Raw genomic sequence first — 14,643 nt, forward strand, 5'->3', positions numbered from 1 at the left:
ATGACTGTTAAAGAGGGCTCTCACTTTCTAAAGAAGTATTTTTCATTGCAATCTTTCCAACGCGAGTCCTTAGAGACTTATGTCATTTCACAGAAAGCTACATCTATTCCAGCTTTACCTAGAGCACCGTATCGTGCCCATCTTTTGAACATGTCTTTAGATGTTTTACTTTCCAGGGACCTTTCATTAAAACGGACTAGAAGTGTTCATCTCGCTTTCCCGGGACACCAGCTATGCTGTAGGACTCGGAATGATGTCAGCACACAATTTTGCCAGTTCGCATCAGCTTTTTTCCATTTCACACATTTATTCCAGCTCTCTTGCCCATTCCATTGTCCCGTAACAGTTCGGATTCTACAGCCTTACAAAAATCACGCACTTTCTTTGCACAAGCATTGTATTTACTTCTGAGACGCAACAATACATGACTTCGTACATCTACTGCATCAGTGAGCAGAAAAAGTATATCAATTATTTTTTAAACAGTGATGTGTAACTCAACAGTGAGTCAAGTTTCCTTCTGCACTTTTATTTTTTTCTAGAAACATTCTCTGAAATTATAAAAGAAACCACAAATTATTAGATAGCAGTTCATACAGACAAGCTAGACAGCAACAGAGATGTATTATAGAAGAGTGTTTAAAGCATCCATCGCGATAGGTCTCCATTCCGTACAGTCCACATCCTGCTGTTGATCTAGAGGACGTGATGAAATATGCTTCACTACTGCTTCTATTATTCTGTAAGTTTGTCCATCAGTCTTCTCCTCTACACCAGAAATGGTTTAGAATGTTTTTAAACCGAAATAAACAGCCCTATTGTGACCCAATTTTGCATTTGTTCCCTAGAGTCCAAATGTTTCTCCCCACAAATATCACTATTGTCAGAGTCTCATCTCAAGAACAAAGCAAGGGCTGCTGCTACATAGAACAGCACTTCAATCTTCATCACGTGTGGACCAGAAAACACTGAAGTTGTGTGTTACAAGATGTAAATCACAGCTATCACTACCAGTAGAAGGAGGCAATAGAGCAGTTATTTTATGAAAACCTTTTCAAAATTGATGATATGCGTGAACTCAATACTCAAGAAAACGTTGTATCCAATGCAACATTCTTCTACCGAAGAAGAGAAAAACCATCATTTGAAACAAGATCTACAGGGCAGTAATCAATCCTTAAGATGCTTTATGGACAGTCTCCAGTCACCACAAAAATACCTGCCTGTATACAGTTAGATCTCAACTTTTCAATAGTGTTTTATTGGCAGTGGAAAATGCATCAGTACTTTATTGAAAGAAAGCAATAAATAATACTGTGATAAAAATAGTTCAAAAGTACTTAGACTGTACATATTGTTACATAATCTGAAAATACACAAAAGATTAATAGAAAAACAGAACAGTAACAATGAATTTCAGTTTTACAAGCAAGTTAAAAGTGAAAAACAAAATAAGAAAAGACATGCTATATATATTGTTGCATAATAAATAATGCACCATGAACTGAACAGATTTCTTGCTGGCTTTTTAATATGCCATTTACAAGTTTTGAATACATTTTATTCTACTCATACAGTCCAAAATGGCTACAACCATCAAAACCAAAGTCCAGACAACTCTTTAGAACAAGCTTACAAAACACAAAAAGATGACTTACGTAAGAAAAGTAAGGCCTTTATTAGAAGTTGCACTGCTCTGTTTTCAGCACATTGTACCTTCATGTTTCACTATACAACTCACAGGATACTGCAGCGCTTCACAATTGGTCCGTTAAAACTAGTTTTACCCTTTCCATAAGGGTTTTCAATCAAAAAGGTCTAGGACAAAAACTCTCTCTGTGGCCTGTGGATTAGTCTGCTAGGAATTATTATGAAGTCTGTCTTCCTCATTAAGGAAAAACATCTCTGAGTTTATGGCTTGTTTTCAGTCACTGTGAAGATATGTTATACAAATACAGCTAAGACAGAGTTATGACCGAGTCAACCGTTTCTAAAAGGTTTCAGTTTTTCCCAGCTTTTAAAGCAAGCTACATCATAAATAAAGACAAATTCCCACTACTTGACAAGTCGTCTTTGTGGAAAGGTACAGTTCGGGAAAGAGCAACAGTCTTGTACCGCACCTTTTATAACCACACAGGCTTATCTGAAAATAAGATGGACTTATTTTTTGATCTAGCCAACATTTCCAAAACACAAAATAGATACTGCTCGGTGTCATGATACTTTTACAAAGGTACGAAAAACCTTTTCACCTCCGTTTCATTATTAAAAAACAATGATAATTACAGTAACTGCATAATTTACAAAAACCCTATATTACTTATAGGGACGTATACATACAAGCATTACAGTACATTCAGTTGGAAAGACTAAAATTAGAATAAAAATCAGCAATGATTTGATTTGTAGACCGAATACGAACAGAAAAAGTAAGTAACTATATAAATGAGAAGTCACATAAATATAAGAAACATTTAGATTCTAAAATATTTTCTCTATAGTACTCATGAATTTATTTGCTAATTAAAAACTCTGTAATAAAATATCTCAAAGTGTCCATACATTTAACAAGTATTAACAGATTAAAAGTTCCAAATGTTCCAAAATGCTGCATATCACCGGTAGAAATAGTGTGGGTAAACTGCAGAAAAACAAAAAGACAAAAACCCCATCCATTAACAGGTGATTTTTTTTAAGCTCTTCCTAAAAAGTTTCTCACAAACAGCTCAGTATGGTAGCAGCCATGCATGAAATTATTGCCATGCCCAATGTACACAATTTTACTGCCTTCTAGAATTTTCTGTTGCAATGCTAAGTCAAGCATTTCCCACTTTATAGAGCCTGACTTTTATCCTAGGAGATCTGACTGTATTAAAAAAAAAAAAAAAAAGTGAGGAGAAAAAAAGACAACTTAAAAACTTCACTGCCTTAAGACTTAAGGAAAGAAAAAAAAAACATAAGCAGAAGAGATGGGCAATTTAAAGCCAATGGAATAACCTCTTATAAAGAGGAAAACATCGATTTCATGGTAAGCACGCAGTGTTTGCTCTGGACTTTTATAACCAGAATAGTCAAAAGTTTTAACTTCCAGGCACATGTTTGCAAATTAAGAGAGAAAGGCTGCTCCATGAGAAAACACAGCAAAGACTGCTATGAAAAATCAGTCCAAGTCCTGGAGTTAAGATAACCACTATACGTACCTTTAACACAAAAGGCATTTACTCCAGCTAAACGCATCTATTTTATCAAGCTGCCTTTTGGTGTTAGCACGGCTCAACAACGGCTACCCAAATTTAGACAGCTGGTAGCTAAATCCAACCAGACAGCATAAGAAATCACGGTAGTGCCAAGAAATCACAGAAGTGACCAAAAACTGGAAAACTATGCAATTGCCACCAACAGCTGAAGACTGGAAGTCCACTGGAGTGGGATAACTTCCACCAAGAATCTGAAAGACCAGTACTCTGAACTGCAATGCCATATACCAGGTTATCTTCTCTCTTCCAAATTCCTAATGTGATTCCCTTCCCTCCTTTCCCCTTCCTCCAGCTATTCAATTTCAACTTTTGATTTCAACTATTTCTGCACAGCTACTTAGGCCTGGCCCTTCTTCATGCTGCTTAAAAAAAAAAAAAAAAGAGCACTAGATATTTCAATAGACTTTGCTATGGGAAATAAGCTCTAGATTTTGAATGTAACAAATTTACTTTTATAAGTAAATCCACTGAATTAAAAAAAAAAAACCCTTCAAGTTCTATTTCATAAATAGCTGCTTTACTGTGATACCTGTCAACTCTACTTACCAGGAGAAGGCTTTAACAGGAGTATGTCCTTACTGTAGCAGAGTCCAATCTTTGTGTTCCTGATACACTGCCTATTTCAAGAAGCACGGGGAGACATGCAGAACACAGCATGCATGTTAGTTTTCAAAAACATCACAGCAATGTAGCTACATCTATTGTATTCAGTCAACTCTATAAGGTCAGAAGTTAGGAAAGAACAATTTATTGAACAGTTTATCCCAATAGCAAGTTCCAGGCTCAGTGGGTAGCAAAAAGAATGCTTAAAATACACATATGTCAATGGCAAAGAATTTCTATAAATAGATATTTTTCTATTTTTTGTCATTTTCCCTTATGATAATTAACATAGTTGAAGACAACATTTTTCTATAAAGACTATTTAATTTATCTTTGTAATTCATCAGATTAAGAATTCTGGAAAAGGGAGTTTATTCAAATCATCCCTTGAATGGCTTTTATTGCGTTTCAGAAGTGGGACTTAATTTGGACTAATTGCTACTAATTAGTCTTTTTAAGCTAAAAGTGCTATTAAAAAACTGAAATGTATTTTTATTTACACACTTTAATACAAAAGTATTTCTACATATAATTCTCATTTTCCTATTCAAATGAAGTAAAAAGCCTCAGTACAACTTTTGAAATGTAATCACTCTATGGTTAAAGTGTTATATGCACAACCATGCACAAGGCAGATGCTTTAATGCAGCAAGAAAGGTAATTTGAACTTAATTCCCTTGTAATCTCAAGCAAAAAAGTGCACCATGCTTAAAATAATACAAAAGCAATACCATCAATTTGCATCTTCTTTGGCTGCATCGAGGGTGAAGACATTGAGGTTGTAACTCTGAAATTTGCAGGAAGAGTCTCTGCTGAGCCAGCAGCTAACCCTCTTATGTCCTTTGGTCTAAACTTCTTCCTCCATGAAGGTGCTCGCCTAAAGCTCTTATCGTCATCCTGTTATGTTGATAAACATCATTAGCAATTCCAAAATGCAGTGCTATTACTGACATTAAAAAGATCACTGACAGTTCTAACCAAGCCTAACACCACCATAAGACTCAATTTTTCCAGAACAGCTCAGCTGCACTAGCACTCATTCGCTGCAGCGGAGCCTCTTCAGCTCAGTAACTATGGAAATCCATGTGCTTGGCACGGCTAGAAAAGAGGTATCACATTACCACCTACTCTGACTGAAATCAGTGTATATTTGTGCTTGATTTACAGTAACTAATAACTATTTTATCACTCTCTTATCCTTAGGCAATTGAAGGAATGGAGTAGATGATAAAAGCTGTTCAAAATAAGCATCCAAACATTAGTGTTCCCAAAGCAATTGCTTCTAAGCCAAAATTGTCCTACACAAATGAATACAGTGTTCTCCCATGATACAAGTTACAGAAAATGACAGTAAGAGAAAAAGGAAAAAAAAAAAAAAAAAAAAGCTTTATTGCTATGTACTGTTTTGTTTAAGCACTCTGGAAGACAACTGTATGTACTCAGGTACATTTTCCCCATAATACATTTGCATCTTTACAGTGATATTCCACTTTAAAACAGTTTCATCCCTACTTCCAAAAACAGTGTGGCACAAAAGTATTTTATGTCAACGCACGAATATGTGTTGCGCATCGAGGTTTACCATCTCTGCCTTTAGAACCAGTTCAATCATTTCAGTGTCATTTTAGCTATAAGTGTCTGCATTACTTGGAAAGATCTCCATCATCAACTGTCCTGCGCAGCTCAGGAGAGCTAGAACAGAGCAGAAGTACAACTGCCTAAAAGCCTTCTCTTGCAATGGGAAGGCCATAAGGAAAAATACTTTAAAAAACACTATCAGGCTACTTCCTGGTGATACGAAAACCCGAGTATGGATGCAGTCTGAGAATGGAACTGGCTGGATCTGCTGCAGAAGGCATCAGGCCCATCGGGCCCATCGGGCGGGAGGTGGGTGTAAAGCAAAGCAGGGCCTGCCCAGCCTCCTCGCCCACTGCATCTCACTGACCCAAGGGCAGCCCCAGCCAGCGCGCTCATCCCACCCCAGGCCTCCTCCGTATATCTGCACAAGAAATTGAAACATTTCTTCCAATAACTGGATCATGAACTTAAAGCAATAACAAAAGCACACTGCACCAGGAAATTAGGCAACTGCACTGACAAGTTATCTTGGGCTACAAGCAATGCTGTAAGCAAGAACATCTGAAATCTGCCCGTGAAGTCTTTCCTGTGATTTCATGGATTTCTCTGCTTAAACTATTCAAATTGTCTTATCACTGAAGACATTGCTCTTAAGAGCATTCAAACAACATTACTCAACAATAATTTGAAAGATCTAAAAGGATGATTTCTCCTACATCTTTTCATAAAAACACTTTATGCATTCCATATTTTGACAGTATGTTTTCCCCCACGCCCCCAGCACTGCTTTCATCTGTGCGAACACTTCTTTAACCAGCTCTAGCAGGTCCCCCTGCTTCACAGCACATCACTATCTCTAGAAATGTGACTGCAGGAGGCATCACACCTGAATCCATGTCCTCCCGAATCATTAGGGCCAACAGAATCAACAGTTAAGCATGCTTAGTGCACTTATTTTCCCATGATTCATCATTTTTAATCTTTCATTTAACAACACGTGTATCTGCATTTTTCTGGCAGCTGCAAATGTTTCTTTTTTACTGAGAATAGATACAGAGCATCTCCTATGTCCATATTCAATATTATCTTGCCAAAAAAACAGGGAATCTGCCATACTCAATAACCCTCAAAGGCAAAGAATTTCAGTTAAGATTTCTGACAATAATAGTCTAGAGAGTGTCAGGCCAAATTCTTCCAACTAAGAGTTCTTATGGTGTTCCCTTGACTATAAAGTAAGTCAACAGCTTGAATAACTTACTTCATCAAGTTTTCTGTCAGTGCCCATAACAAGAAGGTTATTAAATTCTTTCTCCAGAAGAGCACGAGCCTAAAGTTTATGATAGGAAAGCAACAGAAATTAATTCCAAATGTTCAGTGAACCTATTGCAGTTTAATATATTACAACATCTTAAATTATTAAAAAAGTAAGGGGGGAGGGTGCTTAGCAGCCTTACATCTGCCACAAAACCTGGTAATCTTTGGCTCAAACAATATTTCAGAATAAAAGCTAACAAATACCAAAAAAAGACAATCACTTTTATACTAATCTTGTGAAGAAAGACTATAGGGAGATTTGTTCAAAGAGATTTAACAGTAAGAACTGTTTATAGCAAATAAAAAACAGCAAAAGTGTACTTCTCTATTTTCCCCTTATAGGAAAAATATTCAGAACAACTTTCCATTTCTATCGTTTCTACAGTTGGGAATAAAAAGACATGTGCTTACCTACGAAAAACTAAAAATAGTCATTCAATTTGTAAACCCTCATAGAGAAAAAAAAAATTATCAACCATAAACCAACTACAATTCTTGCTTACCTGTGTGTTCTGAGTAGGTATTTGTAATAAGAGAGCTAATGCATTGTAATCAAATGTTTCATCTAAGGCCACAAGTGCACCATGAACTCCACTCTCTATAAGGTTATTCGCGTATTCTTTAAGACCAATGGACCCTACCCAACGGATCATTCTATCATTGCTCCAGACAAGGACATCTATGAAGAAAGCAAAAAAATACATATATATTCAGTTTGAAAAAGTTGCCTGATTTATACAGTATCACATTTCTAAACAACCAACCACAACTCTTATTTGACCAGTTTACTGGTGTAGGGATCAGTTTCCACGTGTACAGAGTTCACCGCAATTGCTGTCAAGGAATTTTGTTACCTGACATTTAGGGAGTTATGCAAGCTACCTCTATGCTTTTGGTGAGCCTAAGCAGCCCTGAATTGTAGGAGAAGCTCATGCTTGGGACTGGAAGCACACAGCACTGGATCCCTTCCACACAGCAGTTTTACCAACGAGCAGGATCACTCTCACTTCATCTGCCAACAGAGGGGCTCACGGTTGCATTCACGGCTTTGACACAAGTTGAGCTGTCCACAGAATTCACAGAGCTGGGGAGGAGAGGGTCTTCCACTTTACACAGCCACTTAAGAGCTTGCTAGTGCATTTATGAGGGACCAGATAATTTAGGAAAAAAAACAAAGACTCAAAAAATCCCAATGACAATTTCTCATGTGTCTCCTCCTGATTGCAAACCAAAGCCTTTAAAAGTTACTAGGGTTCTACAATCTTTTATACCTTTAAATTTTGACAGCGTTCAGTGTAGTAGTACAGACTTATCTTTGGCGTGTGTATTCAGATTGCTGTAGCTTTCTGTCATCGGGAATTTAAAGTAGGAAATAAATGTATTTGAAATATGCTGGAGGGCATTTCTTACCATAAAAGTTTAAAGAGCAACAAACTCTCACCTTGTAATTTTGTCAAGAAAAGCTTTATGAAGTGGCATGTACGTGTTCAGACCAGATGTCAGACAAAAATTATGCTCTCCCTAGTAGTGGTTTTTTTTTTTTTTTTTTTTTTTTTACTACTCAGGAATGTCTGTAACATTGAACTGTTAAAATGATCCCTAGCACGCTTCTGTTCTTCGTCAACTAGCATTCTTTCCAAATAATTCCCAGGAAGAATTCAGGAGTTAAACATTCCAAGGAGCGCTGCCTGGAGGCAACAGATACAGTCATACCATTCAGGAGGCTAAAAAAAGCTTAACAGCCTTGACACAGGTTCTGCTCATGCCAGTCAGTTGTGATGCCTTGAAATCTTCCTGGGCATATTAATTCATGAAAACAATAGCAAAAAAGTATCACCACAAAAAGAGAAGACACAGGATCTCTTAAGCAAGTTATGTGGACAAGGTAACCCTAAACGTCAAGTCTAAGATGGCAAAGAAGAGTTCTGCTATGAGGAAGGGAACAAGACATTTTCAAGGAGAAGTTGAAACTGGTATAAATTCCCTTATTGCCTTTTCTTCAGTGCCTTCATGGTGGTTACTGAACAAGAGAGAATCTAGAAAATATGAACACTTTGGTCACCTGGATACTTTGCACAAGATGTGGGGTAATTAAAATTTCCGGTCATAAGCAAAAGTAGAATTATTTAGATACAAAGTGAGTATGTTAAAACAGGAAAAGCTTTTTTTTTTAAAAAAAAAAAAAAAAAAAAAAAAACTTCACCCTCAAAATGTTTAGTTCAGAGAAACTTTTGCACACCTCTGCAAGAGGTGAAGGATTCTGTGGTGTACTTCATAATTCACTATTCAAGGCCTGCATGTAAATGCATCTCCAACATTTAACATTTTTTCACAAAACTCCTCCAACTTTATAATATATTTGAGGCTTATCAGTGAAATCAGGTTAGATTTAGACTGATGTCAAGACAAAGCATTAACCTTTAATCTCCTTCTGGCTTTCTTCTCTTTTTCTCTCAAGTTCCTTTCGATCATAGTTCAGTCTTCGCAGGCACATAATTCCACACTGAAAACTGTTTCTGTTTAGAAAAGAAAAAAATATATATAGAGATATATAGAGAGATTATATATAGAGAGACACACACAAAATATAGACGACAACTGAAACATCTGCAAGTCTGCTCTCCAAGCTTAAATTTAGTTACCTGTGAAAGCTGTCCACCATTTTAAGCTGTCCACGGAGATCTTTCTTGGTGAGATGATCCAGCATTCTAGCATCAACAAGACACTCCATGAAGTAGCTGCGGTACTGAGGGAGTCCCAGACTTGGGAGCCATTCGTTGCCAATCCACTCATGGTTCATATCACCATAGGCTAATGTCTGTTGGTTTTGTTTTTATTTTTTTAAAAAAATAAAGGAATAAGCTTATTAAAATAATAATATAAAGAGAAAACTAATACACAGAGAAAAGCTTTTTAAAGAAAAATCTAAAACAATGCTTATTTAATGTTTAGGTCTGTAAAAATAAGCAACTTAAAATATTGGGTACTACAAATGTTTTGAATCCAGATAGCAAACTGAAGGAGCATTACTCTTCTAATAAGGTGTCAAGCTTTGATTTTTATAATTGACAAATGAGCATCTGAGTAGTTTATGGGACAAAAAAAAAACCAGATTTAAGCTGGAGGACAGCCAAGAGAATTTTTTTATTTCAAGATATGGGGCACAGACAAGTCCTCAGTTTTGTTTATACAAATAGGATTCATCATCACGTTAAGGGAAAACAATGAGCCAAGGATGATTAGAGAGTTATTAATATACAGAAATCTCATTAACTACCTACAGTCAGTCTGTTTTGTAGCACTTATGAGGGTGGACAAGATGGACAGGGACTTTCTACATAGAGCAGGTATCTTCACTGGATCTTTGGCTGCTCAGAGTTCCTCCCACCTCTAATGTTCCAAGCTTTATGTCTTAAAATTATTTTAACATTTATTTGATCTACACTGTTCATACACAGAATGTTACAATGCTCATTAAGAAAGAATAACTTCATTCTGGTGATTCCTTAGCTAGTGAGAAAGTATTTCAGAAAGCTAACAAGAAAGACACTTGCTAGCAAGAACACTCTTCCTCTAATTGTCCTACTATTAAAAAGTAGGCAAAACTTTACTTTGGGATATACATGGAACAAAGTTAGTATTTTTTTTTCCAGTGTTTTACACCAGCTAATCTGGGAAGTGCTAGAAAATACTTACACCTCTAAATACACCTAAATATAAAAGTATAACTTTAAACTGCGTTTATTTAAACTATGTATTATATAGAGATAAACCTGTAATAGCTTCCTCCTCTCCGAACCCCTAAGACACACCAACACTCACTGAAGGAAACAGCTATAAAAGAAAACAGATTCTTTCATGCTCTGATTATGACTATTCAAATATACACTATAATATTACATAAAGTTTCCAACCTGAGCCCAGCTTCCCTCCTCATCTTCCTGTTAGGTGGTTAGAAAAGCAAAAGAACACATATGTATTAGTATTTAAGTTTAGTAAGGAGATCACTGTTACAGATTCACTGCAAGATTAAGTCTACTGCACATGAAAAAAATCTAGATAAAGCAAGCATCATGCATTTAAAAAAAAAATACAAGATATTCATTTTCCTAGAAGTTGGAAAATCCATCTACTAATTAGGTTTCATGGAGGGGTGGGGGGGGAGAAGGAAACTGATACACAAATAATTCAGTTTGGCTACACGCATAGTTAAGCAAATCAGAGCCCCCTCTGATTACAGATTTTGTTTGCAGTAATATCAAGGTTGATTTTTTTTCCCCCTTCTGGAAAAATGTATCAAGATACAGGTTACAAGGTTAATAATTAGAAGAAGCCATAATCTACAATAAGACTTTTTTTTTGGAAAAAGATCAAAATGCATTTGATTCAAGTGTTTAAAAAGTGAGGAAAAAAAAAAAAAGCACTCGAGAAACGGCAACACCGTAAACTAACCGTTTGCTGGGTGGCTGTAAGATTTTCCATCTCTTCATGTGTTACCCAGACATTTCCCGTAGTCTAACATGACCCCACAGTGAACCAAGCACATCCAATGAAAGGAAAGCAGTAACAAAGAGGAAAGGTTGCAGAACATATAAGCAATCGGTACATACAAGGAGCAGGCATGGGCAAAGCAATGGTTCCTAGCCTTAAGTATAGGTTATCTATCTAAAATGATGGCATAGAATAAAAACCTATTAACATGGACCACTTTTCTTCCAAGATATTAGCAAAACTGAATGTGATAAATAGCTTACACTGAAGTAATTAACCAACAAACACCTGGTTAGGCTGTAATCTGAAAAGTGCAGTTGGAGCCTAGTACATAGCCCCAGAAAGCACAAATAACTTTAGACTCCAGGATAGACAGAGTCCCATGATGGGGAATTCACAGCAAGGCTGCATGGCTAAGTTTGCTGATGTTTCCTTAGAGCAGACAGGCAGGCTCTGAGATTATGCAGTCTCAACCACTGTTTGGCCTTACATGGATAAGAGAAATAAAAAGCTTCCAAATACTCTATGAATTTGTTCATACTTGTATACTTTTCTGTATTACAGTTTTTGGGGGTGTCATCAAACAATGAGGCAAATAACATGTATTCTAAATATTTTAGATTATATTTTTAGATTGCATTCTTATGCTAACATAAGCTAATATATGTATTTCCCTTAGGAAAAAAAAGGCAGTATTTCCTCCATTTAACTTCTATGCAAGGAAAAGACATCGTATTTAAGCAACCATGCGTTCAGCTAGAGTTTGCAATACATTTCCAGAAATCCTAATCTGAAGCTCAACCCCCTGGGGCTCCACGGTTCAGGAGGAGGTTTGGGGGTGCTGGAGGCCGCGTGCTGGCGGAGGGCCTTGCTCCGGCCTTACCGTCCTGGAGGTGGGAGGCGCAGAGGGGCTGGTCAGCGACATGATCTCCTGGATGGCCAGCCTCAGCTTCAGCCTGTGCAGGGGGTTACTGATGCCGATCTCGCGCTGGATCTCTGTGTCGGACAAGGCCGACATGATGGCGCCGCTCTTCACGTTCGCTCGGCAAGCGGCCACGTACCAGGCCGGCATCCCTACCCACAGCTGAAACACAAAACAGGAAGCAAGCAGGATAAGGAAAACAGTCCTACGCCCGAAATCCTGATTTTTATTACTATTTTTTTTTTGAACAGACTGCTCACCTCTAACCACACAACCACAGTAGGCCCATCCCACTGTGCAAAAGGCAGTCCTTGTCTTCTGGCTTCGTCAAGCAACTCATGCCTACAATTACAGAAACTGTTAGTAAAACACACAGAAACTAATGCAGATATAAGAATTTAAGCACAGCACTCCCATTCCTATTTGTAACATTTATTTTTCTTTCTTTCTTTCTTTCTCAGACTTAGAGATGCAATGATGCATCTGCCAAGGCAAAGGACTACGCAGTGATGTAAGCTGAACTGCACAGGAAATATTTAGTGTGGAAGAAAAGCTGTATCCTGCTTTTGGAAATACAAAAGAATGATCTTTCTAGAAAGCTAATATTATATAATGATTACAAGTAGGTAACCAAAAACTTCTCATGGATGAATTTTTATTTAGAAGGGTCATTTTAAATTTGCCTAATTAGGTTTGCCTTCCTTTTTGATTAATACAATATTATTGAAAGTTTGCTATGCACATGTAAAAGCACAAATACAGCTATGTCAAACACTGCCCACAGCACAGCTCACAAAAAGAGAGGGAACAGCATGGATGAATCACTAAAAACATCTTAAACTCAGTAAACGAAGAATGACATTTTTACTGAAATACCCTGTAAGTGAAGGGATGTGACTGTCTACTGCTCTTAAAACTTTAAAAATCTAAAATAAAAACATTTTCCAACTAAATAAGATGAAATATTTTCAATATAAAACTTCACACCATGCCAATTAAGATACCAATTTGAACTGGCATTAAAAAGATGGAGGATACATTTCAGAAAAATGTTTCCACAATATTTCTGAATCTAGTGTCTCCTCTGATAATTACTTTTAAGATCTTTTTATGTATTGCTAAAAAATTCAAACAATTTCTCATAAATCCACATCAATCCTAAATATATATATACACACACATATATACACACCTCTATATATATATATATGTGTGTGTGTGAGTGCATATATATATATAAACTTACCCTGATTTTGCACTACCACATCAAATGGCAAACAAAAGGAAAATAAAACAATGAGGGAAAAACATCTAAGATTAAATTGAGCTCAAAGGCATACAGAAAAAGAAAAAAAAAAAAAAACACACACACACACACACACAGACAAATCACACACCCCGTAATTTAGCTCTAGCTTTAAGTAGGTTTCTATGAGCAAAGACACTGAATGCTGCCCTCAGCCTGTTTGCGTGTACACACACAGAAATTAAAAGGCAACCCAAGAGAGACTGCAAAGAGCGAGCAGTATAAACACGAGCAGTTACCCGGCTAATGGGCAGGCTCACACGTGTCACTCGCCGCACGTGCGCACTTGACAACGTGACACAGCCCTTCCCGCTCCCCGTCACAGCGAGCGGCCCGTGGGAGCTGCTCGCACGCGTGTGCGCGAGAGGAACACGGGGTGACACTGCTCCCTGCCTCAGGAGCCTGCGCAGGATTCAGGAACTGCTGAACTGAGGGACAGTGCTGGGATTTTTACCTTGGTAGATTTGATTCCTGTGGAAGGTCAGAGCGCTTTGCTGCTGCTCTCAGCAGTAGGAGCAATAAACCTATACCTTTTAAGTGCTTCCATCAGCACAGCCTTGCTTCATGCCTGCTGTAATTGGAATCTCCAACACATCCTACATGTCTTCCAATTTATCTATATTTTTCACTTATTGGTCACACTGTGCAATCATTTTGTGTCTCAGCATTTGCTGCAGACAAGTCAGTTGCAAAGCAGATGTTTGCATTTGTCAAATACACACTTGTTTTTCAGCAACTCAGCAAGTAGTTGACAACCAACAACATGCAACTATGAGGTGGTACACTTAAAAATAACAGCAGTGAATTTTTGAAAGACAGGAAAAAATGTATTGATATATTTCTTTATATATATATATATATATATATATATAATCTCCTCTATATACTTTATTTTGTATATTTCATATTATAAATTATCAAGAAATAAAAATATAATTATTCTATTTTTACGCACCTCCTTATAATTTAAACACAGGCAAATAACAATTTACCTGCACCTGCACTTTTTCTATTTATTAAAGTAAGACAAGTAGACTATTTAGTACAGAATTAAATTTGTTGTGGTATTAAGAAAGATCTAAATTGCTCAAGAAGAGGCCTACCAGTATTCAGCTATCTCCAGGCTAAAGCCATTTATTCAGTCAAGATCTGGTATGATTTTACAGCTTTGC

General features: G+C 37.0%; 1 protein-coding gene across 5 annotated transcripts in view; it reads right to left on the minus strand.

The window, feature by feature from the left end:
• Positions 1-267: 267 nt before the first annotated feature.
• PPFIA1 (PPFI scaffold protein A1) overlaps positions 268-14,643 on the minus strand; it is a 50,154-nt gene continuing 35,778 nt past the window's right edge. For 3 of the 5 annotated variants that reach the window (XM_088525729.1, XM_088525728.1, XM_088525730.1), the window contains 11 exons: positions 12,426-12,507; positions 12,127-12,327; positions 11,205-11,267; positions 10,667-10,693; positions 9,395-9,570; positions 9,171-9,268; positions 7,256-7,431; positions 6,697-6,765; positions 4,592-4,757; positions 3,804-3,874; positions 268-2,641 (listed from right to left, as the gene is read on the minus strand). In XM_088525729.1, the coding sequence (XP_088381855.1) occupies positions 3,816-3,874; positions 4,592-4,757; positions 6,697-6,765; positions 7,256-7,431; positions 9,171-9,268; positions 9,395-9,570; positions 10,667-10,693; positions 11,205-11,267; positions 12,127-12,327; positions 12,426-12,507 (1,117 nt within the window). In that variant the 3' untranslated portion in view covers positions 268-2,641; positions 3,804-3,815. The remainder of the gene's footprint in view (positions 2,642-3,803; positions 3,875-4,591; positions 4,758-6,696; positions 6,766-7,255; positions 7,432-9,170; positions 9,269-9,394; positions 9,571-10,666; positions 10,694-11,204; positions 11,268-12,126; positions 12,328-12,425; positions 12,508-14,643) is intronic. The other 2 variants (XM_088525731.1, XM_088525732.1) reach the window with 1 other exon arrangement.

Source organism: Tinamus guttatus, unplaced genomic scaffold (genome assembly GCF_059628265.1).
Source record: "Tinamus guttatus ecotype Peru unplaced genomic scaffold, ASM5962826v1 Tinamus_guttatus_pri_ptg000240l, whole genome shotgun sequence".
NCBI lineage: Eukaryota > Metazoa > Chordata > Aves > Tinamiformes > Tinamidae > Tinamus > Tinamus guttatus.